Source organism: Talpa occidentalis, unplaced genomic scaffold (genome assembly GCF_014898055.3).
Source record: "Talpa occidentalis isolate TD23 unplaced genomic scaffold, MPIMG_talOcc4v2.1 talOcc4.3, whole genome shotgun sequence".
Lineage (NCBI taxonomy): Eukaryota > Metazoa > Chordata > Mammalia > Eulipotyphla > Talpidae > Talpa > Talpa occidentalis.
This window is the reverse complement of record NW_023603184.1, coordinates 54,884,148-54,909,756: the sequence shown is the minus strand read 5'-3', so window position 1 is coordinate 54,909,756 and position 25,609 is coordinate 54,884,148. Positions and strand designations below refer to the sequence as shown.

At 47.4% G+C, this 25,609-nt stretch overlaps 2 protein-coding genes across 4 annotated transcripts in view; both read left to right on the top strand.

Moving 5' to 3' along the window:
• On the top strand, nt 1-10,597 carry POLR2D (RNA polymerase II subunit D). Its single transcript, XM_037521810.2, has 4 exons — nt 1-114; nt 2,756-2,936; nt 6,400-6,495; nt 8,839-10,597. The coding sequence occupies exons 1-4, from the start codon at nt 42-44 to the stop codon at nt 8,915-8,917; spliced, it is 429 nt and encodes a 142-aa protein (XP_037377707.1). The 5' UTR covers nt 1-41; the 3' UTR covers nt 8,918-10,597.
• A 7,298-nt stretch (nt 10,598-17,895) lies between these two features.
• WDR33 (WD repeat domain 33) overlaps nt 17,896-25,609 on the top strand; it is a 107,070-nt gene continuing 99,356 nt past the window's right edge. For all 3 annotated transcript variants that reach the window (XM_037523133.1, XM_037523135.2, XM_037523136.2), the window contains exon 1: nt 17,896-18,046. The gene's annotated coding sequence lies outside the window, so the exon portion shown is untranslated. The remainder of the gene's footprint in view (nt 18,047-25,609) is intronic.

Genomic DNA, 25,609 nt, shown 5'->3' with positions numbered 1-25,609 from the left:
TTCCGCTTCCGGCGGCGGGGGCGGCAGTGCCGGGCGTCGCGATGGCGGCGGGCGGCGGCGACCCGCGGGCGGGCGACGTGGAGGAGGACGCCTCGCAGCTCATCTTCCCCAAAGGCAGGGCCTGGGGCCGCCGCCCGCAGCGGGGCCGTCGCTTTGTCCTCCCCGGGCCGCGCGGGGTCCCCGGGGCGGGAGGCCCGCGGGGAGGGGCGGGGGCCCGCGGGGGCCCGGGGGCGCGGGCGTCCCGGTGGGCGTGTGCCGGGGAGGCCGCGGGGCGCGGGGCGGGACGAGGCGCCGTTCCCGCCCGGGCCGGGCCGAGGGGGCCGCGTGGCCGAGGCCGCGCCCCTGGGCGCCCCGGGTGCTGCTCGCGTCGCGCTCGTGTCTTCGCGGGCCTCGTCCGGGGCCTGGGCCGGGGCGGCGCCTACTGTGGGGCTCCCGCCGCGGTCGCCCCTCGCGTGCGCAGGGCCTGGGCCCCGCCCGCCTGTCCGCGGCCTCCCCGGGGAGCGCCGCGCCGAGCGCAGTCCTCAGACGGCCTCACCTCTTTGATACTCTCCAGTGTTGTCCGTCGAAAAATGTGGGTAACAGGCCCGCCCTGGTGGCGCGGGGGGTCCAGACGCAGCCTGGGAAGCTGCGCGCAGCCCCTGAGGCACACACTCCCTGCCCGCCGAGGAGCTGCCCGCGCGGCGCGGCGGACCCTCCCCCGCCCGCCGCCCGTCGGCGGTGTTTCCTCAGTTTGCCTGCTCCCCTCCGGCCCCGGTGAATCCTCTCACCCCCCGCACCTCTGGCCTGTGCCCCGGCTCTTGTATGCATAAATAAATATTTAAAATGTTTTTTTTTTTTAAAAGGTTGCTTATACCTAGGCCAAGAGGATTGATTTTTTCCATAGCGGGAAAGGAGAGACAGGTGGGGGGCAAAGGGATTAGTTTAAATGAGAATCAAAGACAAGACGTATGTGCTGGCAAATACTTGAATTAGCCGTAGATGACAAACTACATTTTAGTGAAATACAGAGGATAGAGATTTCTGACCTCAAACCCAGTGCCTGCTCCATAATTTTGTACTGGTACAAAAACACAGTTGGAGATACATTCTTTTGTTGTTGTTGTTGTTGTTTTTAAAGATTTATTTATTTATGCATACAAGAGCTGGGGTACAGGCCAGAGACGCTGGGTGTGAGAGGATTCACCAGAGACAGAGCAGGGACCAGAACAGTGGATTCATTGAAACACTGCTGAGGGGAGCAGCGGGCGAGTCAGGAGAGGTCTGCCTTGCCATGTGGGATGCTCCCTAGCCAGTGGGAGATGGAACTGGTGCTGCAGAGGCCACGGATTGCTTCATAGTGCGGTGCTTAACCCCTTGCACCACCAGGGAGGCCCTGGAGATACATTCTTTAAAAAAAAAAAAAGAAGAAGAATATATATATATATTTTTTTTTTTTTTTGGTGGGCCCCTCATGGGCTGCCGGGGTACGAACCGGCCCTGCAGAGGCAGCGGGCAGCCTCGCAGCCCAACGCTCAACCGCTGCACCACCAGGGGAGGCAAAAAAAAATTTTTTAAAGGACAGGTTTACTAGGAAAAAATGGACAGCTGAATAGTCACAGGTGAACAGTATTGGGAGGAGAATCTCTGAGAAAAATTACTGCTTTTTTAAAGATTTATGCACACAAGAGCTGGGGTATAGGGCAGAGATGGGGGTACACAGATAGCTTCATAGTGCTGAGACTTCACCCTTTGCGCCACCAGGGAGGCCCCCTGAGATAAATTATTAATGTGTATTTCTAAACACTTGACTCTCCATAATATGTAATAGTTCTTTTTTTTTTTTAAGATTTATTTTATTTATGCCTGTAAGAGCTGGGGTGGGGGGTGGGGGCATGAGAGGATTCACCAGAGGCAGAGTGGGGAGCAGAACAGGCAGATGGAACTGAAATACACTGTTGAGGGGAGCAGCAGGCGAGACAGGAGGGGTCTGCTGCACCCTGTGGGTTATTTCCTGGCCTGGGATGAACTCAGTGCTGCAATGGCTTCGGATTGCTTCATAGTGCTGAGACAACCCCTTGCCGCCACCAGGGAGGGGCATTAAATTGAGATTAGTGTTAATACCATGGAAGTAGAAAGATTATTAGTTCATGCAAGCTAGAGGGAAATTGTTGGTTAAGCTGCATTTTTATTTATTTTTTAAAAAACATTATTTATGCAAGATTGATTGATTGATTTATACAAGCACTGGGTACAGTCAGAAGCGCGGGAGGGTGAGAGAATTCACCAGAGCCAGAGTGGGGAGCAGAGCAGGCAGAAGGACCGAAGTACACTGCTGAGGGGAGCAGCGAGTGGCAGGAGAGGTTTGCGCGCCATGCGGGACCCTCCTCCCGTGGCCCGGGAGCAGCCAGGGATTGAACTGGCGCCGCAGAGGCCGTGGGCAGCCTCGCAACCCAGCGCTCAACCACTGCGCCACCTGGGAGGCCCTAAGCTGCATTTTTAAATCACTAATTCACCTAATTAGAATAGTGGTGCCATAAATAGCATGGCTAGGTCAGGTTCTGACCCTAATAACTGTCTCACCCAATTGAGCTGAATTTTAGTGTCAGCAACTTCATGTGCCTTGTGGTATACAAGTTTGGATGAGGGTAAAATTGTGAGAGTGAGACCTCTAGACTTCTGCAGGTACTGAGACTTGCTATTAGTCTCAAGGCAAAATAAACATTTAGAAGATGACTTTTGAAGGAATATTTTTAGCTGACATTTATGCTTCTCACAGAGTTTGAAACAGCTGAGACTCTTCTAAATTCTGAAGTTCACATGCTTCTGGAGCATCGAAAACAGCAGAATGAGAGTGCAGAAGATGAACAGGAACTTTCTGATGTCTTCATGAAAACTTTAAACTATACCGCCCGCTTCAGCCGTTTCAAAAATAGAGAGACTATTGCCAGTGTTCGTAGGTGAGTGCTAAAAAGAAAGGTGTTTTGTTTTCATTCAAAAGGGTGGGTTTATTATAAAAAAGGGAATAGAAGTAAGAATGCATGCACAGACATAAGAGGGCAGAAAGAGCTGCCCCTTTAATGTACAGGTTTGTTAAAAGAGAAGCCTCCATAGTCACAGGCCAGGGAGTCTTGGGAGGAGATTCTGCTTCTTTGCAAATGGAGAAGCTTGATGAAGAGAAACATTTGCATAGTCACAGGAAGGCAGGAGAGCTGTTGCTGGAAAGAAAGTTTTTATTCAAACTATTGGACACCTGCAGGTAAAAAGATGTTTTCTCCTTTTCCAATCCAAACTCCCTTTCCCATGGCCATCACTTATGTGTTTAATGTAAGTAGATAATAATCTTGTTCAGAATTTAAAAAATTGCTTATAAGGCTAAAATTTTTTTTGACCACCTGCTGCTGCTTTTTTTTTTTTTTAAGATTTATGTATTTATGCATACAAGAACTGGGGTATAGGCCAGAGGTTGGGGGGATGAAGGATTCACCATATTTGGGGAACAAAATAGGCGAATCTACTGAAAACACTGCTGAGGGGAGCAGCAGGCAAGTCAGGAGAGGTCTGCCGCGCCATGTGGGTGCCACCCTAGGCAGGGATCAAACTTGTGCAGCAGTGGCTGTGGATAGCTTCATAGGTTGTATTTTAACCCCTTGTGCCACCAAGGAGGACCCCCCCTTTTTTTTTTTTTAAAGATTTATTTATTGGGCCTCCCTGGTGGCGCAAGGACTTAAGCACAGCATGGTGAAGCTATCCACAGCCTCTACAGCACGAGTTCAATCCCCGGCCAGGCAGGGAGCAACCCACATGGTGCAGCAGACCTCTGCTGGGTCACCCGCTGCTCTCCTCAGCAGCGTATTTCACTAGATCCACCTGTTTTATTCCCCACACTGTCTCTGGTGAATCCTGTCCCCCTGTGCCTCTGGCCTGTACCTCAGTTCTTGTATGCATAAATAAATCCTTAAAAAAAAAACCCCAACAAAAAACAGGCAGATGTACTGAAATACACTGCTGAGGGGACCAGCTGGTGAGCCAGGAGATGTCTGTTGTGCCATGTGGGTTAGCTCCCTGCCAGCGATTGAACTCTTGCTGCAATGGCTGGCGATAGCTTGATAGCTCTGAGACTTTAACCCCCGTGCTTAGCAAAAGGCCTGAAAGTGGGATTATTTATTATTCACCTGAAATGCCTTAGGTATCTATGTGCTAATAAGTATAAATCAGGAGCATTCTTTCTGGATCTTTGCTTACGTTTCAAAAGATGGTCAACTTTGAGCCTTCAAAGGCATTGCTTCTCAGATTGGGTTGACTGTACCCTGGGAAACAGTAGTGTGCCGAGGCAGATGGAAAAGGAGCACATCTTCCTAAAGTATAAGTTTTACTTGATAGTAGGTCATTTAACACATTTCTACATTAAATCAAGCAGATACCAGCATATTTGGAGTAAAACAACACATATGGATTCTTAAATAAAATCATGAGTCTTCAAAACTTGTAGTTGCAGAGTCATTTGAACCTCTGTGCCCAGGTTGCCCAGGGGTACTTGCTGTCTCTACTCTTGTGAAAATGTCTGAGAATTACTGCCTGAAGGAAAAGTGATGGACAAAAAGTATATATGTACATATACTTTCCAGATAGCTGTTTATGATAGCCAAGAGTAAAACAAACAAAAAACCCTAAATATTCAATAGTTAAATAAATTGTGGTATATCCATTTGATGGGTTGCTATATTGTCATTAAAAATTGTGATTGAGGGCCTCCTGGGTGGTGCAAGGGGTTAAGCACAGCACTGTGACGCTATCCACAGCCTCAGCAGCACAAGTTTATTCCAGCCACCCAGGGCTAACCCACATGGCAAAGCACACCTCTCCTGTCTCACCCGCTGCTCCCTTTAGCAGCATATTTCAGTCAGTCTGCTGTTCTGTCCCCACTCTGTCTCTGGTGAATCCTCTCACCCCCCCCACCTCTGGCCTGTACCCCAGTTCTTGTATGCATAAATAAATAAATCTTTTTAAATAAATAAATAAGTCTACTTCCAGGAACTTCTCTTTAAAACATGTAGCAGTGTATCTCAGTAGATACACTGCTCCCTATTCTAGCTGGTGAATCCTCTCATCCCCTGCACCACCATGCAGAATTGGTCTGCATCCCAATTCTTGGATACATAAATAAAAATAAATCTTTAAAACAAACCAAAAAAAGAAGTGCATTCACAATGATGTTCAAAAAATATTATTTCATGAACACTTTTTTTTTTATTATTAATTAATTTATTTATACAAGCACTGGGTACAGTCAGAGGCGCGGGAGGGTGAGAGAATTCACCAGAGCCAGAGCGGGGAGCAGAGCAGGCAGAAGGACCGAAGTACACTGCTGAGGGGAGCAGCGGGCGGCAGGAGAGGTCTGCGCGCCATGTGGGACCCTCCTCCGGTGGCTGGGGAGCAGCCGGGGATCGAACTGGCGCTGCAGAGGCTGCGGGCAGCCTTGCAACCCAGCGCTCAACCACTGCGCCATCAGGGAGGCCCCAAAAAATATTATTTCAAATGGTGAATGTTTGGAAACAAATGAAATGTTTAGCATCAGGAAGTTTGATTATAAATTATGTCACAGCCTTTCAATAGAATGCTGTGTTCAGGCAGAGCTCTATGTGTACCAGCATGGAAAACAGCTATTATGTTGAGTGAAAAAAGGCCAGTTACAAAATAACATTTGTTATGATTCCTTTTAAAAATCAAAGAAAGGAAGGTGAGGGACTCTCCGTGAAAATATTAACATTGCTTATTTCTGGTAGAAGTTCAGGTTATTTCATTTTCTTGCTATTTTTTTTGTACTGTTTGTAAATGAGCATGTGTTCATTTTACCACAGATCCCTCCAGGTACATATATATTTGGCATTATGAACCTCTTCTCATGTACTAAGATTATAGTATTTTTTTTACAAAATGAAAATAGCTTTTTAAAAGTTAACAAAAACTTATAAAACAATGTGTGTTTATGTCCTAAAACAAAAATATTTGGAATAGATTCTAAGATGGTAGCATTAATTTTTTTTTTTAAGATTTTATTTATTTATGTATACAGGTACTGGAGTGTAGGCCAGCGGTACGGGGGGTGAGAGGATTCAGCAGAGATAGAGTGGGGAGCAGAACAGGCAGGTTGACTGAAATACCCTGCTGAGGGGAGCAGCGGCCGAGACAGGAGAGGTCTGCTGAGCCATGTGGGTTAGCTCCCTGACCTGGGATTGAACTTGTGTTGAAGTGGCTAGTGATAGCATGATAGTGCTAAGACTTAACCCCTCATGCCACCAGTGAGGCCCCTGTCTTTCCCTTATTTCTTTGTAACTTCCTATTCACTAAGAATAGAGATTGCAATGATCCGTTTTTCTGTTCAGTAGTTTTGATTGTTTTAACTTTCTCTCCTGTGATCAGCTTGTTGCTCCAGAAAAAACTTCACAAGTTTGAGTTGGCCTGTTTGGCCAATCTTTGCCCGGAGACTGCTGAAGAGTCCAAGGCCCTGATCCCAAGGTTAGTAAGAATACCTTTTTAAGAACTTGAAAATGGTGGTTTGATAGCATGCAACTGTTAGCAAAAACATGAAACAGCCAAAAGTTTCATTCACTGATGTGCAAATTAGTACAATCGCTTTTGAGCTCAATTTGGCTAGCTCTAGTAAAGTTAAAGATGAATATACCCTGTCACCCAAAAATGCACTCCTAGATACCTGCCCTGAGAACAGTGCACACAGGTTCATAAGGAGATACGTATTTCATGCTGCATCATTAGTGGTAGCAAAAACTTGACAATTGTCAGACAACAAGGGAATGATCATATACTGTTTATTACATCGCAGTGAAGAAAGTGACTAACTAGAATGTCAACAAATGCCAAAATTTTTTTATTAAAAAAAAATTTTTTTTTTTTTAATTTTTTTTTTTTTTTTTTAAATAGAGGCATGTTTTTATTTATTTATTTGTTTTGTTTGTTTGTTTTGTTTATACATGCACTGGGTACAGTCAGAAGCGCGGGAGGGTGAGAGAATTCACCAGAGCCAGAGCGGGGAGCAGAACAGGCAGAAGGACCGAAGTACACTGCTGAGGGGAGCAGTGGGCGGCAGGAGAGGTCTGCGCGCCATGTGGGACCCTCCTCCGGTGGCAGAGGAGCAGCCGGGGATCGAACCGGCACTGCAGAGGCCGCGGGCAGCTTCGCAACCCAGCGCTCAACCACTGCGCCACCGGGGAGGCCCTAAAAAAAAATTTTTTTTAAGATTTATATATTTATTTACACAAGCACTGGGTACAGTCAGAAGCGTGGGAGGGTGAGAGAATTCACCAGAGCCAGAGCGGGTAGCAGAACAGGCAGAACGACGAAAGACACTGCTGAGGGGAGCAGCGGGCGGCAGGAGAGGTCTGCGCGCCATGTGGGACCCTCACGGGTGGCTGGGACTCGAACCAGCACTGCAGAAGCTGCAGGCAGCTTTGCAGCCCAGCGCTCAACCGCTGCGCCACCCGGGGAGGCCCTATTAAAGTTTTTTTTGTTTTTTTTTTTATAGAGGCATGTTGTATTTATTTGTTTGTTTGTTTTGTTTATACATGCACTGGGTACAGTCAGAAGCGCAGGAGGGTGAGAGAATTCACCAGAGCCAGAGCAGGGAGTAGAGCAGGCAGAAGGACCGAAGTACACTGCTGAGGGGAGCAGCGGGCAGCAGGAGAGGTCTGCGCGCCATGTGGGACCCTCCTCCGGTGGCCGGGGAGCAGCCGGGGATTGAACCAGCGCCGCAGAGGCCGTGGGCAGCTTCGCAACCCAGGGCTCTACCGCTGCACCACCAGGGAGGCCCCCTATTAAAGTTTTTTTTTGTTTTTTTGGTTTTTTTTTTAAAGATTTTTTTTTTTTTTTAATAGAGGCATGTTTTTTTATTTATTTGTTTGTTTGTTTGTTTGTTTTGTTTATACATGCACTGGGTACAGTCAGAAGCGCGGGAGGGTGAAAGAATTCACCAGAGCCAGAGTGGGGAGCAGAGCAGGCAGAAGGATCAAAGTACACTGCTGAGGGGAGCAGTGGGCGGCAGGAGAGGTCTGCGCGCCATGTGGGACCCTCCTCCGGTGGCTGGGGAGCAGCCGGGGATCGAACCGGCGCCACAGAGGCCGCGGGCAGCTTCGCAACCCAGCGCTCTACCGCTGTGCCACCTGGGAGGCCCTAAAGTTTTGATACAGTGCTGCATATTGCTTATAAATGTGTGAGAGAGAGATGAGAATAAAAGACTATACACAGGAATAATGCCAAATTAAGGAAAGTAGTTACTTCTGGGGAGGAGGGGGAAGGTATTTGAATGGAGGAGCATCTATTTGCACAGAGCCATCAGTTCCTGTTATGTTGTTAAAATTCAAATAAAGTAGGGATAACTGTTAAAGTTAACTTATTTTCTATATCTTTTTTTTTTTTTTAAGTAATTTTTTTTTTTTTAAGATTTATTTATTTATTTATTTATACAAGCACTGGGTACAGTCAGAAGCGCGGGAGGGTGAGAATTCACCAGAGCCAGAGTGGGAGCAAAACAGGCAGAAGGACCAAAGTACACTGCTAAGGGGAGCAGCGGGCGGCAGGAGAGGTCTGTGCACCATGTGGGACCCTCCTCCGGTTGCCGGGGATCGAATCAGCATGGCAGAAGCTGCTGGTAGCTTCGCAACCCTGCGCTCCACTGCTGCGCCACCGGGGAAGCCCATATTTTCTATATCTTTTATGTATTTGAAAAACTATGATGTTTTTAAAAGGAAAGGGAGGAAAGTGAGTTGATGAGGTGTCAGTGAGTAGGGGTGAATGCAGAGGTGGAGAAATGTTATGGCTGAAACACTCTTTGTTTTCTTTTTCTAGTCTGGAGGGGCGATTTGAAGATGAGGAACTCCAGCAGATACTTGATGATATCCAGACTAAGCGCAGCTTTCAATATTGATCTCCTGACAACGTGCTGAAGGAACCGCCACCCTAGTACAGCACTGCCATCCCAGGGTGTTAGCCGCCATGCGTGGAAGTTCTAGTGCAGAGGACACTTAGGCTTCCTTTGGATGAGCAACTTGTCTTGGTCTAGGTCTAGGTTGCTATTTCAGACTTTCTGATGGACCATAATGACCATGTAATTATGGTGAGGCGATGTTGTGGTTGCCTGTGGCTTCCTGGTCTCGTCACTGGGGTGAGGTGGGGTGATGTGCATATAAGCTACACTCTTGACTACCTCATACTGTACTTTTTGGCCCCTGTGTTATTTTTGATTCCTAACATTTCATATTTTAATTTCAGTGTGTTTTCTAATTTTTGAAATTGTACTAGAACATAATAAGACTGGTATAGGATATAGTCTTACCTAAATGCAAAAAGAAGAATTAAACCACATCGGTATCATTGTTTGAAATTCTTAAGGGATGATGATTTTAATGACTGAGAAACCCTTGGCATCATCATACTTTACCTCAGCAGATTGGGGAAAAGCCTGTTATGGAAAGCAGTTAGATGTGGAGATAAATGTATTGTAGGGGCCAAGCCTTGAGTTTGACAGGTACTTTGCCTTTTTCCTTAGACTATTACTAAATGTAGATTTGGAGTAAATAATCCTAAAGCACTTATTTTGTCACTCCCAAATTAAGACTCCTTTGCAGGCCAGACACAAAGATCTTTGAAGGACCTTCATGTGAAGCTTCGTGTCTGAACCTCTGGTTTGCTGCTTACATCAGGTGTTCTGTGATTGATTTGGAAGAAGAGAACCTGCCTCTTCCTGAGTCACTTCATTGAAGTCATGTGATCTGAGGCTAGCTGAGGGAAACACTTTAGATAAACATTATCTTTTATTTTTTCAAACAGGAAATAGGCCTTTACTCTTCACATCTTTGTGCTTTGTGCTTAGAAGAACACCTTTGGCTCCAAATACATTCATGATTCAAGTGAAAAGTTGGGGAAAGAACAACATTGGCTTTTTTTATGTCAACTGCTGACTAAGGCAAAAATAAAATATTTTTATAAATTATTTCAGTATCTGAAATAAGATTTCTAAATCACCAGTGTCCTTAATATTTGAAGGAAATAATCTTTGTGTCCTTAGGCAGCCTCATTTCTTTGATACTTTCCAGTGTTATCAATTGAAAAATGTGGGTAACAGGGCCTCCCTGGTGGTGCAGGGGGTTAAGACACAGCCTGTGAAGGTGTCCACAGCCACTGCAGCACTAGTTCTATCCCCGGCAGGCCATGGGGCAACTCACATGGTGCAGCAGACCTCCCCTGCCTCCCCCATTGCTCCCCTCAGCAGTGTATTTCAGTAGATCTGCCTGTTCTGCTCCCTATTCTGTCTCTGGTGAATCCTCTCACCACCCCCCCCCATTTAACATTAACCTCTGGCCTGTACCCCAGCTCTTGTATGCATAAATGAATAAAATCTAAAAGAAAAAAGAAAAATGTGGGTAACAAAAGTGTCTATTCCATAGATTTTTTTGTTTTCATTGACTTAACATTGCATTGTAACAGGTTTCAGGCGCGCATCTTTAAAAATCAGCATGTGTATATATACTGCATTAAGTGGACCACTGAAAGTCCAGTTTCGTCTTTCATCATATAATTGACTCTATTTCATTTATGAAACAGATGTCAAACCTCCAGAAAGCTAAATCAGCCTTTTCTGAAAATTGTAGTCATTCTGGTTTTATTAAAATCTGGTAAACTAAAGTTTAGAAAAAGAACATTACTGGGGCCTCCCTCGTGATGCAAGGGGTTGCGTGTCAACACTGTGAAGCTATCCCTCCCATCCAGGGAGGTGAATCACATGGCAAGGCAGACCCTTCCTGTCTCACCTGCTACTCCCCTCAATGGTGTATCTGCCTGTTCTGTTCCCCCCTCTCTGGTGAATCCTCTCACCCCCCCACACACACACCTCTGACCTGCACTCTAGCTCTTATATGCATAAATAAATCCCCCAGAAAAAAAAGCATTACTGGATAGGACCTAAACACAGAAGAGTATTAAACATTAATGTTTTAGGTTTAGTTTTAAAACACTGAAGCCAACATAAATACTTGGATGGAAACAAACTGCAGTATAATAGTCAAAAAACTGGAAACAGTCTGAATCCCTTTCACCAGTGAGTAAACTAAATGTTTATCCATATAGTGAAACACCATTTAACATTAAGTAGGAATGAGCTACTTAAAGCAGTTCCACAGGATATGCTAATGGTGACTTTTTTCTAAAATAATTTAAGACAGAAATATCTTGTATATCACCCACCTATGTTTTCATCATCTACAGTTAACAAACTACTATTTGCTGTATCTGTGTTATATTTTTTGCTAGGAAGCGTTTGAAAGACAACATGATATTTCATTTTTAAATACATTGCATTTTTAAAAATACACTTATCTAACACTATTACACTTATGAGCATTGACAAGAATTTTACACCCCGGGGGAGCCTTCCTGCCAAAGATTATTCCCAGTTTTGGGATAATGCAGTGTTACACAAAAGCAGTTACTAAGGATCTAAACTGACACCTGACTTGTGAAAAATAATGAAGTAATGCATTTGGTTACTGCCCTCTAGTTGCTGTAAGGAGCTCTGATTAGGAAAAAAAATACCTGTATATGCAAACCAGAGCTGTAAATGGGCCTACAGAGATTGGAGCCCCAAGTAGGGTTTACTTGGTGATATGTCCCCCTGTGGCACTCTGGTTTCATCCTGAGAAGGGGCTGCCTGGCACTAAGGCAGAATGGGTGAGTATTGTCAGCAGAGAGGGCATGTCTGCTGTCCACCATCAAAGGTGAGGTAATACTTGGTTGGAGTTTTGTGTTCCTCATTTTGCCCTGAATGGTACTTAGGAGCTACTTATTAAGAACTGAGTAAGGGACCTCCCTGATGGTCCAAGGGGTTAAGGCACAACCTATGGGGTCTTCCCTGGTGGCACAGGCGGTTGCGCAGCGTTGTGAAGCTGTCTACAGCCTCTGCAGCGCCAGTTCAATCCTGGCTGAGGGTGCAGCAGACTCTCCTATCTCACCTGCTGCTCCCCTCAGCTGTGTATTTATTTAGTCTTCCTGTTCTGTTCCCCGCTCTGTCTCTGGTGAATCCTCTCACCCTCCCGTGCATCTGGCCTGTACCCTGGTTCTTGTATAAATAAATAAATCTTTTTTTAAAAAAAGAAAAAAAAGACACAACCTATGAAGCAATCTGCAGCCTCTGCAGCACGAGTTCAATCCCTCGGCCAGCCAGGGAGCTACTCACATGGCTCTCTCCTGACTCGCCCGCTGCTCCCCTCAGCAGTGTGTTTCAGTCAGTCTGCCTGTTCTGCTCCCCACTCTGTCTCTGGTGAGCCCTCTCACCCCCACACCTCTGGCCTGTACCCCAGCTCTTGTGTGCATAAATAAATAAATTAAAAAAAAAAAAAAAAAAAGAACTGAGTAAGGGCAAAAACACAGCCCCATTTTGAGAAGGCTCAGTGTGGAGCTGCAGGGAGAACCAAGACTGTGTCTGAAATAATAAAATTGGAGGGTTTTATGAGATAGGGTTCAGAGGAGAAAGAGCCCAGAAGACACCTGGAAATTGTGAAAGACAAGGTAGAACTGTCCAACAGAATTCTCTGTAAAATAGGAATACTCTATATATCTCCTCTGTCCAGTATGGTTGATGATAGTCACATAAAGGTATTGAGCATTTGAAGGTAGTGTGACAGAAAAACCGAATTTTAGTTTAGTTTTTTTTGTAAAGATTTATGTATTTATGCATATAAGAACTGGAGTACAGGCCAGAGGTGTGGGGGTTGAGGGGATCCACCAGAGACAGAGTGGGGAGCAGAACAGGCAGATCTACTGAAATCCACTGCTGAGGGGAGCAGCAGGCGAGACAGGAGAGGTCTGCTGCACCATGTGGGTAGCTCCCTGGCCTGGGGTTGAATTCTTGTAGCTGCGGATAGCTTTATATTGCTGTATCTTAACCCCTTGAGCCACAAGGGAGGCCCCAAGACCTCAGTTTTTAAAAGGGCAAGGAATATAGGCATAATTATATTCAATCACCAAATTATTAGGGAAAAGCTAAAAAAATTAGTTTTCAAACCTCCCTGGTGGCACAAGGGGCTAAGAGGCAACCTGTGAAGCTGTCCGCAGTCTCTGCAGCACGAGTTCCATCCCCTGCCAGGGAGCTGCCCACATGGCGCAGAGACATCTGTCTTGCCTGCTGCTCCCCTCAGCAGTGTATTTCAGTCAGTCTGCCTGTTCTGTTCCCCACTTTGTTTCTGGTGAACCCTCTCACCCCCCACACCTCTGGTCTGTACCCCAGTTCTTGTATACATAAATAAATCTTTAAAAAAATTAATTTTCAAAGGTATTGAAAATAAGGTGATTTTTTGCTTTTAAGGTGATTTTTGCTCCACATTATTTAATGACTATCTTCTTTGTGTCACATGCTGTTGTATACACTGAGGGTACAGAAAGAAGAAAGGGTGCCAGTTCTCAGTCTGCAGCCTCGGGATCAAAATATGAAAACACTCCTTTTTTAGTACAGTTTTCTGTGTTATTTTATTTATTTATTTTTAAAAAGATTTATTTATTTATTTATTTATACAAGCACTGGGTACAGTCAGAAGCGCGGAGGGTGAGAGAATTCACCAGAGAGAGAGGGGAGAGCAGAACAGTCAGACTGAAGAAGTACACTGCTGAGGGGAGCAGAGGGCGGCAGGAGAGGTCTGTCGCGCCATGTGGGACCCTCGCCTGGCAGCCAGGGATCGAACCGGTGCTGCAGACAGAGGCTGTGGGCAGCTTCGCAACCCAGCGCTCAACCGCTGCACCACTGGGGAGGCTCTTCTATGTTATTTTAATTCAATCTCACATGTGGCACAACTTTTAAGCTTTGATTTCCCAGAGGATGCTGCTGCTAGTTTTTTTTTTTTTAAGATTTTATTTTTATTTTTACATATAATAACTGGGGTACAAGCCAGAGGTGCAGGGGATGGGAGGATTCACCAGAGACAGAGTGGAGAGCAGAAAAGGCAGATCCAGTGAAACACACTTTGAAGGGGAGCAGCGGGTAAGACTGGAGAGGTCTGCGCCATAGGTATGTTAGCTCCCTGTTCTGGATCAAAGGTAGGTGGTCGTAGTGGTAGTGCTGAGGCTTAACTCCTAGGCCACCAGGGAGGCCCCACTGCTGCTGTTGCTCTTTTTTCTTTTCTTTCTTTCTTTTTTTTTTTTAAACACAAAGCCTTGGATTGTGAAAAGCATCCTTTTCTTCCTGCATATGCTCAAGAATCCCACCTTGCAATAAGGGGACAGCTTTTCAAATTCCTTGTTTTGTTAATTTTTTTTTTTTTTATAGAGGCATGTTTTATTTATTTATTTGTTTGTTTGTTTATACACGCACTGGGTACAGTCAGAAGCGCTGGAGGGTGAGAGAATTCACCAGAGTCAGAGCGGGGAGCAGAGCAGGCAGAAGGACTGAAGTACACTGCTCAGGGGAGCAGCGGGCGGCAGGAGAGGTCTGTGCGCCATGTGGGACCCTCCTCTGGTGACCGGGGAGCAGCCGGGGATTGAAACGGTGCCGCAGAGGCCGCGGGCAGCTTCGCAACCCAGTGCTCAACCGCTGCGCCACCAGGGAGGCCCTCAAATTCCTTGCTTTGTGCAGCAGGGCTCAATGCTAACTGTGCACAGCCTCACAGCCGCACGTGGAGGATACACTGAAGCCTCTCAGTCAGACCTGATACCAACTCTGACTCCCACCAAGGTTGCTGCAGCATTACTTTGAACTTAGTCACTCTGACTTTCAGTTTCCAGTTGGTTTCTTGCCCTTGGAGATTTCCCTTGTTTTCCTAAAAGCTCAATACATTCACTTCTTAATTTTATTTTATTTTTGGTTGTGGCCATGGTGGTAGGTAGGCCTATTCTATCAATACGTGTTTCTAGGTTTATGTCACATAAGGAGTTTGTTTAGTCTACAAGTGCTACTCCAGACAGAGGTGAGAGAATTTCACATCTCACTCATCCTTACACAGTTCAGCCACAGTAAACTTGTCAGGCCCACTAGTGTGGCCTGTCCTGAGTGGAGCATACTACGCCCTCTTTAGAATGCCCTACCTCTCTTCTCCACTTGGCAGATGCCTTCTAGTCCTCCAAGATTCTGCTCTCCTCTGTTAAAACTCCTTTAAACCCTCTGCAGATTTAGTTACTTATTTTTTTGAAGATTGATTTTATTTATTTATGCATACAAGAGCTGGGCGTGTTGGCCAGAGATGTGGGTTGGGAGAGGGTGGTGGTGAGAGGATTCACCAGAGACAGAGTGGGGAACAGAACATGCAGACTGACTGAAACACACCGCTGAGGGGAGCAGCGGGGAGACAGGAGAGGTCTGCTGCACCTGACCTACAATTCTTTGGAGAAATGTCTATTCAGATCTTCCAGATTCTTTCTTAATCTTATCATTTTATTTCCTTAGATATTTATTACACATACATGTGTACAGCTGTTTATGGCCCACTACAATTAGATGATGGGCATTTCTGATGTTACCACTGAAACTTTGTATAGATACTCTAAAGGCTACACTGTTATATGGTACTGAGGAAACTTAGACACCAGGGCTAATAAGAAGCCGGTTTAGGGCCTCCCTAGTGGCGCAAGGGGTGAAGTCTCAGCACTGTGAAGCTATCAGCAGTCACTGCAGCACGAGTGCTATCCCCTGCCAGGGAGCTGACCCACATGGCCCAGCAGACCTCTCCTGTCTTGCCTGCTGCTCCCCTCAGCAGTGTGTTTCAGTCAGTCTGCCTGTTCTGTTCCCCACTCTGTCTCCGGTGAGTCCTTTCACCCCCCTACCCCCCTTTTGGCCTGTACCCCACTTTTTGTATGCATAGATAAATCTTAAAAAAATGCAGGTTTATTTGCACTGATGCTGACTCAGTGGATTTGCATCAAAAGGCTGAGCCCAATTTGTAGGAAGTCAGGGGCTTATATGTAAGCACTTTCAGTTTCTACAAGGTTCCTGGTGGGTTTGCACTGGCAGCTAGCTGTGCATGGTCAGACATGATGTGGCTACATACCAAAAGGTGAGTCGTATAGTTGCATACCAAGGAGTGAGTAAAGAGTCAGTGTCATGGGACCCCTGAGGTCCATTCTTCCTCATGGTCTAACGTGAAGCAAGATTCATGTCAGGGACTAAGTTGTATATCAGGAACTGAGCAAAAAGGTTGTTACTAAGAGCCCCAGGCTGCTTATCTCAGGCCACAATGCTTCATGCTCCACACAATAACATGTTAAATGGATGTGCCATTATCGAACCATTCTCTACTATGGGCATTTAAGTTGCTTGTATTTTTCTATTTTCCTGCCATCAATACCAATGTAATAGTTGTTTATCAAAAATATTCTTTAAAAAAAAATTATGCATACAAGAACAGGAGTACAGGCCAGAGGTGTGGGAGGGTGCGAGTGTTAGGGGGAAAAGGATGTCCCAAAGCTAATTCCATATAGGCTTTGTGGACTCCACCCCCACCCTAGGTCAAAGTCAAAGACACTGGGAACTCCAAATCCCATCATCACCAAAGGAAGGTGGCTGGGACCTGAGGGTGGGGTTAAGCAGCCAGGTGGATATAAAAGGCAGACACGTGGGCTTAGGGGGGTCCCCCATTTTGGCTCTCCGCCAGCTCCCAGCGCCCGGCCAGCTCGGAGAGTTGTAACAGGGTGGTCCCCAGGAAAGGGGGAAGTTCCAGGTTCCCTGCCCCACCCAAGGGAGGGTGGAGCTGAGCAGGAAGAGGAGAAGCTGAAGAAGAGACTGAGGAAGGAAGCAGGATGGAGCCAGGAGACCTGGAGGAGGCGCATGGAGCCTAGAGACACGTGAAGAAACTGCACTTGTCTTTTGGTCGTGGACTGGGTGACACAGATGTGGGTGAGACCCGTGGGGAGGTGACAATGGCAGCTTTTATCTGGATGTTGATTTTGCTCTTTTCCTTCCGGGCTTGTCTGGTTGTTTGTGACCATTTTCTGTGGGTCCCCACTGGAAGATGCTTTAGACTTGTGGCAGGCTTTGGGGCCTTGTTCTGGGCCGATCCCATTTGGATGGAGTTTTACCCACGAGGGGATGGGTAACTTTGGGTGCTTCATTTGGAAACTAGACTCTTTGCCTTACCTGTATTGTTTCCTAGTTTTATTAAAGTTCCTTCCCATTAGGTTTCCAGGTCGTCGGATCGGGTAGGACGCATTAAAGACTTTATTTCCCTATTTTTCCCTGAGTTGTACATTTTCCTTATTTCCTTTTCTCTTGTAAATAAACCTTTTATTAACCTTTTGTGTGTGTCTATCGTAGAGTATTCATAAGTCCCTTTAAAGCGCGCAGGTGAGGACCCACAGCCAGGAACCCTTTTTAATATCGGGGTTGCTCTATAACACGAGGACTCCCCAGAGTCAGAGTAGGGAGAAAAACAGGCAGACTGACAGAAGCACACTGCTGGGGGAACAGCGGGGAGACAAGAAAGGCCTGCCGCACCAGGTGGGTAGCTCCCTGGCCGGGGCTCGAACCCGCGCGCCAGAAGCTCTGGACAGCTTCATGGGCTGCGTTTACCCCCTTGCGCCACCAGGGAGGCCCCGATTAACTCAAATTCGTAAGTGCTGTTAGGAGACCCCATTTCACAGCTGGAAAGGCAGGTGGCTAGGGGGTCGCGTCGCCCGCAAACTGCCGAGGCCGCCGATGCCCGCGCAGCGCGTCCCGCAGCAGCGACTGCGGAGCATGCGCGCACACGAGGGGGCCACCGTGCCCGCGCCGCGCCCGGCAGCTCCGCGAGAACAAAGAGCTCAGCCCGCCGCGTGCGGCGCCGCCGGGCCCCGCCCCCAGCTCGGCACATGCGCAGATCGAGGGCCAGGCCCTCGCGGCCCAGGCGCACGTGACGTAGTACCGTCTGCCAATGCGTGATGACGCAACGGCGTGCGCTCGGTGGCTCGCAGGGGAAGATGGCGCCTGCTCCCTTGGAGGAGAGGGATTGAGAGGGGCGGAGGGGAAGCCGGACGGGGGAGACGCCGCTGGCCGCGGACACGGACCCTCGCCCACCGTCCGCGAGCAGCTCTGCGCCGCGCCGGGGTAAGCGCGGGCGGGCGGCCCCCTCGCCTACGCAGGCGGCGGCGCTTTCCGCCATTTTCGGGCTCGGCCGTTGCGTGCCTGGGGCCTGCGGGCGCCCGCGGGCTGCTCGGGGCGGCGGGGGCGGGCGCGGGCCGGGGCGTCTGAGGCCGGGGCGGGCCCGGGGCCGGCCTGGGGCCTGCGCCGCCGGGGAGGTTGCGCTGGACCGCGGCCGCCCGCAGGCGGCGGTGGGCCCGCGGGCAGGACGAGAAGTTGGGGCGCAGCGGGCCGGCGGGTGCGGGGCGGGCGCGGGGGCGGCGGGGCCGCCTCGGGGCGGGGTGTGGCTCCGGCGCCCGTGGCCGCAGGGGGCGCGGGACGTTAGCGCGACGCCCGCAGTTCCGCGGAGGCTCGGCCCCCTGCTGGCCCGGACGGCGTGGCTGGCGGGGCCGACCGGGGGCCGGCGCGGGGCGCGGGGGTTCGCCGCAGCCCGGGCGCCTGCGAGCGCGCCCCGGGGGCTCCTCGCGCCTGCCCTCCGCGCGGCGCCTGCGGTCGTCGCTGGGGGCTGGAACCCGCGCTCGCGCGCTCGGAGCAGGACGTGGGGGAGTCGGCGCTGGCGCCAGTCGTGGCCCTGGGGAGACCGCGGGGTCCTGACCGCCAGTCAGCGCGGGCGGGGGCTGCCGCGGCGTCTCCGCGCAGGGGTGCTCGGTTACCCGCACAGGAGCTCCGGAGCCCGCCGGAGCGGGGCCGCACGCCGGGGTCGGGAGGAGTCACCCCTCCGGGAGCGCGGGGCCCGCAGCACGCTCCGGGGGTGGCTCCTGACGCGGCAGGTCCCTTTATCCTCTCACGACTTCCAGAGGCTGAGCGCCGAGAGGAAACTTGTTAATTGTCCCCCGGGGGCATTTTTCTTTTCCTAATCTTAATTGCATTTGACAACCATATTTTGTTACTATGAGATATTTTTGCACTTTTTAATTGGTCTTGTCTAGTAGGAGGTAAAACACTGTATCCATTCGAATTTGTGTTTAGGTTTGAAGTTCTGTATTTAGACAGTTGTCTTGAAATTTATGGAAAAATTTTATCTTTCTGTATTCTTGGGAAGAATTTTGGTAGAAAGTTGGCGTTGCATCTCAGTGCCTCAGGAAAAAGTCCTTGTATGAAGTTGCTGGTTTTAGTATTCATTTCTTGGTTGGGGAAAAATTAAAAGGATAGATTTTTGACATCCCAGTTTAATCTTGACCAAAGGTTTTAATTATATTTTTGTAATTTAGAATTCTGCTAAGTAATAATTGCATGTATTTTTTACATTCCTTTGGGTCAGCCTTGTTTTTTGATTATTATAGAAGTTCAAACTGTTTCATATTTCAGAATAAAAGTCAAAATAAAGCTTTATAACTACAACAAATACATTGACAAAGATATCTGAAAAAATTTCACATTTGCATGTTTTTATGTAATCCTTTGAAGTTACTTAGCCAAAGATTAGGACTTTTATGAGTGTTTTTAGATAAAGTAGTATTAATTTAGATAGTTTTTTTTTTAAATTTATTTATTTATGCATACATGAGCTGGGGTACAGGCCAGCGATGTGGAGGGTGAGAGGATTCACCACAGACAGTAGGGAGCAGAACAGATCTAGTAAAATCCGCTGCTGAGGGGAGCAGAGGGCAAGTCAGGAGAGGTCTGCTGTGCCATGTGGGTTGCTCCCTGGCCGGCCAGGGATCGAATTCGTGCTGCAGAAGCTGCAGACTGCCTCATATGTTGCGCCTCACCGCCCTGGGCCACCAGGGAGCCCCTAGATAAAGTGGTATTGATCTACTTAGATTAAGTAGTATTAATGAGCATGCAGTTTAGAAATTTTCATTATTAATTTTTCATGATGTTGAAACAGTCCAGATTTGTTGTTCAAGGTTCCAGATTGTCCTAGTTTTCCGCCATACATTGTTCCAGATTCTGTGTCCAGACTTTTGCTCATAAGAGATGTTAATTGTTTCTTGGGCTTGGGGGGAGGCTGGTGAAAGTTTGTTGATATACGTATGATAAGTCACTTGACTGTATTTTGTCTTTGTTAGTGATGTAGGTTCCAAACTCTTCTGCTTGTTGGTAACATTTTTCCTCATTTGCAAATGATTTATATTAGTCTTTATTTATTAAATATTATGTATACAAGAGCTGGGGTAGAGGCCAGAGGTGGGGGGGGGTGAGAGGATTCACCAGAGACAGAGTGGGGAACAGAACAGGCAGACTGACAAAATACACTGCTGAGGGGAGCAGCGGGAGAGTCAGGAGAGGTCTGCTGTGCCATGTGGGTTGCTCTGTGGCTGGCCAGGATCGAACCTGCACTGCAGAGGCTGCGGGCAGCTTCGCAGTGCTGCACTCAACCTTCTGCACCACCAGGAAGGCCCTCTTATCTTTTAATAGTCATAAAACCTAGGCATTGTAAAAATTGAGGAATGGATTTTTTTTTTCCCAAGATTATTTATTTGTTTATACAAGCACTGGGTACAGTCAGAAGCTCGGGAGGGTGAGAGGATTCACTAGAGCCAGAGCCGGGAGCAGAGCAGGCAGAAGGACCGAAGTACACTGCTGAGGGGAGCAGCGCGTGGCAGGAGAGTTCTGTGCGCCATGCGGGACCCTCCTCCGGTGGCCGGGGAGCAGCTGGGGATCCAACCGCGCTGCAGAGGCCGCGGGCAGCTTTGCAACCCAGTGCTCAACCGCTGCGCCACCGGGGAGGCCCGAGGAATGGATTTTTTAGAAAAATTCTCCATATGATACTATGGGAATCGGAATGTCACATTGACCTGGTTTGTTTTTGCTCCTTGACCATAAGACCTCTTTGCCTGTCTTCCCTTCTTTCAGACAGTTCATATTCTATTCATTCTTTAATCCAGTTAAATCTCCCATTGAGGCCTTTTTTTTTTTAAGATTTATTTATTTATGCATACAAGAGCTGGGGTACAGGCCAGAGGTGTGGGAGGGTGAGAGGATTCACCAGAGACAGAGTGGGGAACAGAACAGACAGACTGACTGAAAACACTGCTGAGGGGAGCAGCAGGTGAGACAGGAGAGGTCTGCTGTGCCATGTAGGCAGCTCTCCAGCTGGCAGGGGAATTGAACTCGTGCTGCAGAGGTTGCAGACAGCTTCACAGTGCTGTGAAAAATGCCAGTCATAAAGGAAAAAGGGGCAAAGAAGTGGTTCTAATCAAAGACTAAAGAGATGAGACAATTACATTGGGTCCTGACTTACAAGGAAAAAATTCTGGAAGATACGCTAATGGGGCAACTAGAGAAACTTGATTAGATATTGTACCAATGTTAACTAACTGTCCAGAATTTGTTGGCATTGTGGGTTCTTAGGAGGAAAGGTGCATAATGTCTTTGAAAGGCTCTAGAGAGTTCAGGAAAAAATACACAAGAGGAAAAGAAAGGAAGAGATGGATGGAGGGATTAAACAAATGCGTCAAAAGGTGTCAAATGCTCTATGTGAATAGAAATGAAAAAGTGTATGGAATTTATTGTACTACTATTTCAACTTTCCCATAAGTTCATTTCAAAACTCACAAGTTTAAAATATGAAAAGTGAAAGCTCCTTTTTACAGAAAAAAGCTAGTAAACAAATAACAGAATTAGAAAACCCCCAGGAAATAATGACTAGGCCAAACCTAATCATCAGCTATTAGGTATAAAGAGATAATGTACCTTTTCTTTTCTTTTTTTCCCCCAAATTATGGTATTGGCATTTTTATTATTTATTTTTTTAAGATTTATTTATTCATACAAGCACTGGGTACAGGCCAGAGGCACGGGAGGGTGAGAGAATTCACCAGAGACGGAGCAGGGAGCAGAACAGGAAGAAGGACTGAAATACACTGCTGAGGGGAGCAGTGGGCAAGACAGGAGAAGTCTGTCGTGCCATGTGGGAATCTTCCTGGCCGGCCGGAATCGAACAGACACTGCGGAGGCTGTGGACAGCTTCACAGCGCTGTGCTCAAACTGCTGCGCCACTGGGGAGGCCCAGGATAATGTTCCTTTTCAATATATATATATTTTTAAAAGATTTATTTATTTATATAAGCACTGGGTACAGTGAGAAGCGCGGGAGGGTGAGAGGATTCACCAGAGCCAGAGTGGGGAGCAGAACAGGCAGACCGACGAAATACATTGCTGAGGGGAGCAACGGGAGGCAGGAGAGGTCTCTCATGCCATGTGGGACCCTCGCTCGGCGGCCAGGGATCGAACCCGTGCTGCAGAGGCTGCAGACAGCTTCGCAACCTAGTGTTCAACCGCTGTGCCACCAGGGAGACCCAATAATGTACTTTTTCAATGAAGAAATTTGGCTGACACCATACTAAACAAGTAGACGACATTGCAAACAATGGAGCAAACTAACATCAGGCAGTCCCCATAACATTAATGCATCATCTCTAGGACTAAAGATGTCCTTCCTGATGTAATACATACATTACCTATGAAGTATTTCCACCAAAAATATTTGGCCCAAATTTAATCAAACTTCTGTAGATCTAATTTTCATGTAATAGGAAATAAAAGGATTGGGGAAGTAAGGTAAATGACATTTTATGCATTCAATCAGAAAATCCCCAAAATGAGAATTTTTTAAAAAGATTTGTTTGTTTATGCATACAAGAACTGGGGTGTAGGCCAGAGGTGCAGAGGGTGAGAGAATTCACCAGAGACAGAGTGGGGAGCAGAACAGGCAGATCTACTGAAATACACCTCTGAGGGGAGCAGGGGGCGAGACAGAAGAGGGCTGTAGCACCATGTGTGTTAGCTTCCTGGGAGCAAACTCATGTTAGAGTGGCTGATGATAGCTTGATGGCACTGTGTCTTTAACCTCTGTGCCACTGGGGAGGCCCCAAAGTGAACATTCTTTAAAAAGTCCATGCCAGAGATTTAATGTTAATTGCCTTAGCCATAATAACAAGGATAGTGTGTTTTTGTGTAATCTTAGGTCGGAGCCTAGTTTGAAATAAAAAAGGTGGAAAGTGTAGAAAAATAGTGTTATTTTAAAGGGATGCCTCCTGAGGTGTTTATGGAGCATGATATTTACAATTCAGTTTCAGTTGGTTGGGAGCAGAGGAAGTCATATAGAGGGCTAATGCAAAATGCTAGTTAGCAACAGATAAATCTAAATGAAAGGTAATTATTCTTTCAACTTTTCTGGATGTTTACAGTTTCTCCTAACATATAGGGATTGAAAACAAGTTACCAGAATATCCCACTTTTTTTTTTTTTTTAAAGATTTATTTATTTATACAAGCACTGGGTACAGTCAGAAGTGCGGAAGGGTGAGAGAACTCACCAGAGCGGGGAGCAGAGCAGGCAGACTGACGAAATAAACTGCTGAGGGGAGCAGCAGGTGAGACAGGAGAGTTCTGTTGCGCCATATGGGACCCTCGCCTGCGGCCGGGGATTGAACTGGCACTGCAGAGGCTGCGTGCAGCTTTGCAGCCCCAGCGCTCAACCGCTGCGCCACCAGGGGAGGCCCAATATCCCACATTTTTAAAAAACAGAAATTGCTTCTTAAAAGCATCTTAATAAGTGAGACAGTAAACAGAGTAGATGCCTGTAACAAATTCAGCCTAAAACACTTTTGTATTTACCATCCTACCCACTTTTGTATTTACGACCTGCTCCAAATGGTTAAGGCACAGTGCCAAGGAGTAGGGGACATAAAGTAACAAAAGGCAGTTACACAGACCCTAGCTTAACTGGAGGAACCAGTTATAAAGAAATGAAGTCATTTAAGATCTCATTAATGGGGCCTCCCCTGTGGCATAGCGGGTTGAGCACAGCGCTGTGAAGCTGTCCACAGTCTCTGCAGCACGGGTTCGATTCCTGACCGGCCAGGGAGATACCCACATGGCGCGGCAGACCTCTCTTGTCTCGCCTGCTGCTCCCCTCAGCAGTGTTTTCGGTCCATCTGTCTGTTCTGTTCCCCACTCTGTCTCTGGCGAGACAGGAGAGGTCTGCCGTGCCATGTGGGTTGCTCCCTAACTGGCCTGGGATTGAACTCTTGCTGCAGAGGCTGTCAGCAGCTTCACAGTGCTGTGCCCAACCCCCTGCACCACCAGGGAGGCCCTTATTTTCCCTTTCTTACAAAAGTGGCATACCATGAAATTTTTTTTTTTAAGATTTATTATGCATACACGAACTAGGGTACAGGTCCGAGGTGCGGGGGTCAGAGGTTTCAACAGAGACAGAGTGGGGAAAAGAACAGGCTGATTGAAGCAGCCGGCGAGACAGGAGAGGTCTGCTGGGCCATTGGGTTACTCCCTGGCCAGGAATCAGCTCTTGTGCTTCAGTGGCTGCCGATAGCTTCATAGTGCTGCGACTTAACCCCTTGCTTCACTAGGGAGGCCCCATGAAAAATTTTGATTCCCCCCCCCCTTTTTTTAAATTGTGGTAAAAGTTACCATCGCAGCTGTTTTTAAGTGTGCAGTTTAATAGTGTTAAATAGCCGTTGTGCCTTAGATCTCAGGGCTTTTTTCCTCTTGCACAACTGATATTTTGCGCCCTTGAGCAACAACTCTCCATTTGCTCTTATCCAGTTTGGTAGTCCCCTTTCTGCTTCGTGTTTTTAGGAGTTTGACTGCTTTAAATCTCTCAAGGTCAGAATCATGCAATATTAGTTTTTTTTTTTTTAACATGTTTTATTTATTTATTTGTTTGTTTGTTTTGTTTATACAAGCACTGGGTACAGTCAGAAGTGCGGGAGGGTGAGAGAATTCACCAGAGCCAGAGCGGGGAGCAGAGCAGGCAGAAGGACTGAAGCACACTGCTGAGGGGAGCAGCGGGCAGCAGGAGAGGTCTGCGCGCCATGCGGGACCCTCCTCTGGTGGCCGGGGAGTAGCCGGGGATCGAACCGGCGCCTCAGAGGCTGCGGGCAGCTTCGCAACCCAGTGCTCAACAGCTGCGTCACCTGGGAGGCCCACAATATTAGTCTTTTTGACTTAGCATAATGTTCTGAAGTTTCGTTCATGTTATAACGTGATTTGCTATCCTTTTTTTCTTAAAAGATTTATTCATTTATGCATACAAGAACTGGGGTGTAGGCCAGAGGTGTGTGGGATAAGAGGATTCACCAGAGACAGAGTGGGGAGCAGAACAGGGAGACTGAAATACACTGCTGAAGGGAGCCATGGGCAAGGCAGGAGAGGTCTGCTGCGCCATGTGGGTTGCTCTCTGGCTGGCTGGGGATCGAACTTGTGCTGCAGAGGGTCCAGATAGCTTCACAAGTGCTGTGCTTAACCCCTTAGGGCATCAGGAAGGCCCTGGCCTTCTTTTTTTAATAGCTGAATAATATTCCATTGTAGGCATAGACCACATTTTGTTTAAATGTACCTTGCTTCCATCTCCTGGCTATTGTGAATTGTGTTGCTGTGAAGATGGGTCTTTGAGATCCTGCTTTCAGATATGTATTCAGAAGTGAGGTTGTTGGATCATATAGTAGTTGTATTTTTATTTTCTTTTTCTTTCAAATCATTTTAATAACCTGGCTGTGATTCAGAATATGAAAAGAAGATTCAAGCTTGTTCCCTTTAAAGGGCATACTACCATGCATGATTG

Coding starts and splice junctions, on each gene's coding strand:
- POLR2D (XM_037521810.2), top strand. CDS start 42: ATGGCGGCGGGCGGCGGCGACCCGCGGGCGGGCGACGTGGAGGAGGAC. Junction 115..2,755: donor GCAGCTCATCTTCCCCAAAG/GCAGGGCCTGGG, acceptor TGCTTCTCACAG/AGTTTGAAACAGCTGAGACT. Junction 2,937..6,399: donor ACTATTGCCAGTGTTCGTAG/GTGAGTGCTAAA, acceptor TCCTGTGATCAG/CTTGTTGCTCCAGAAAAAAC.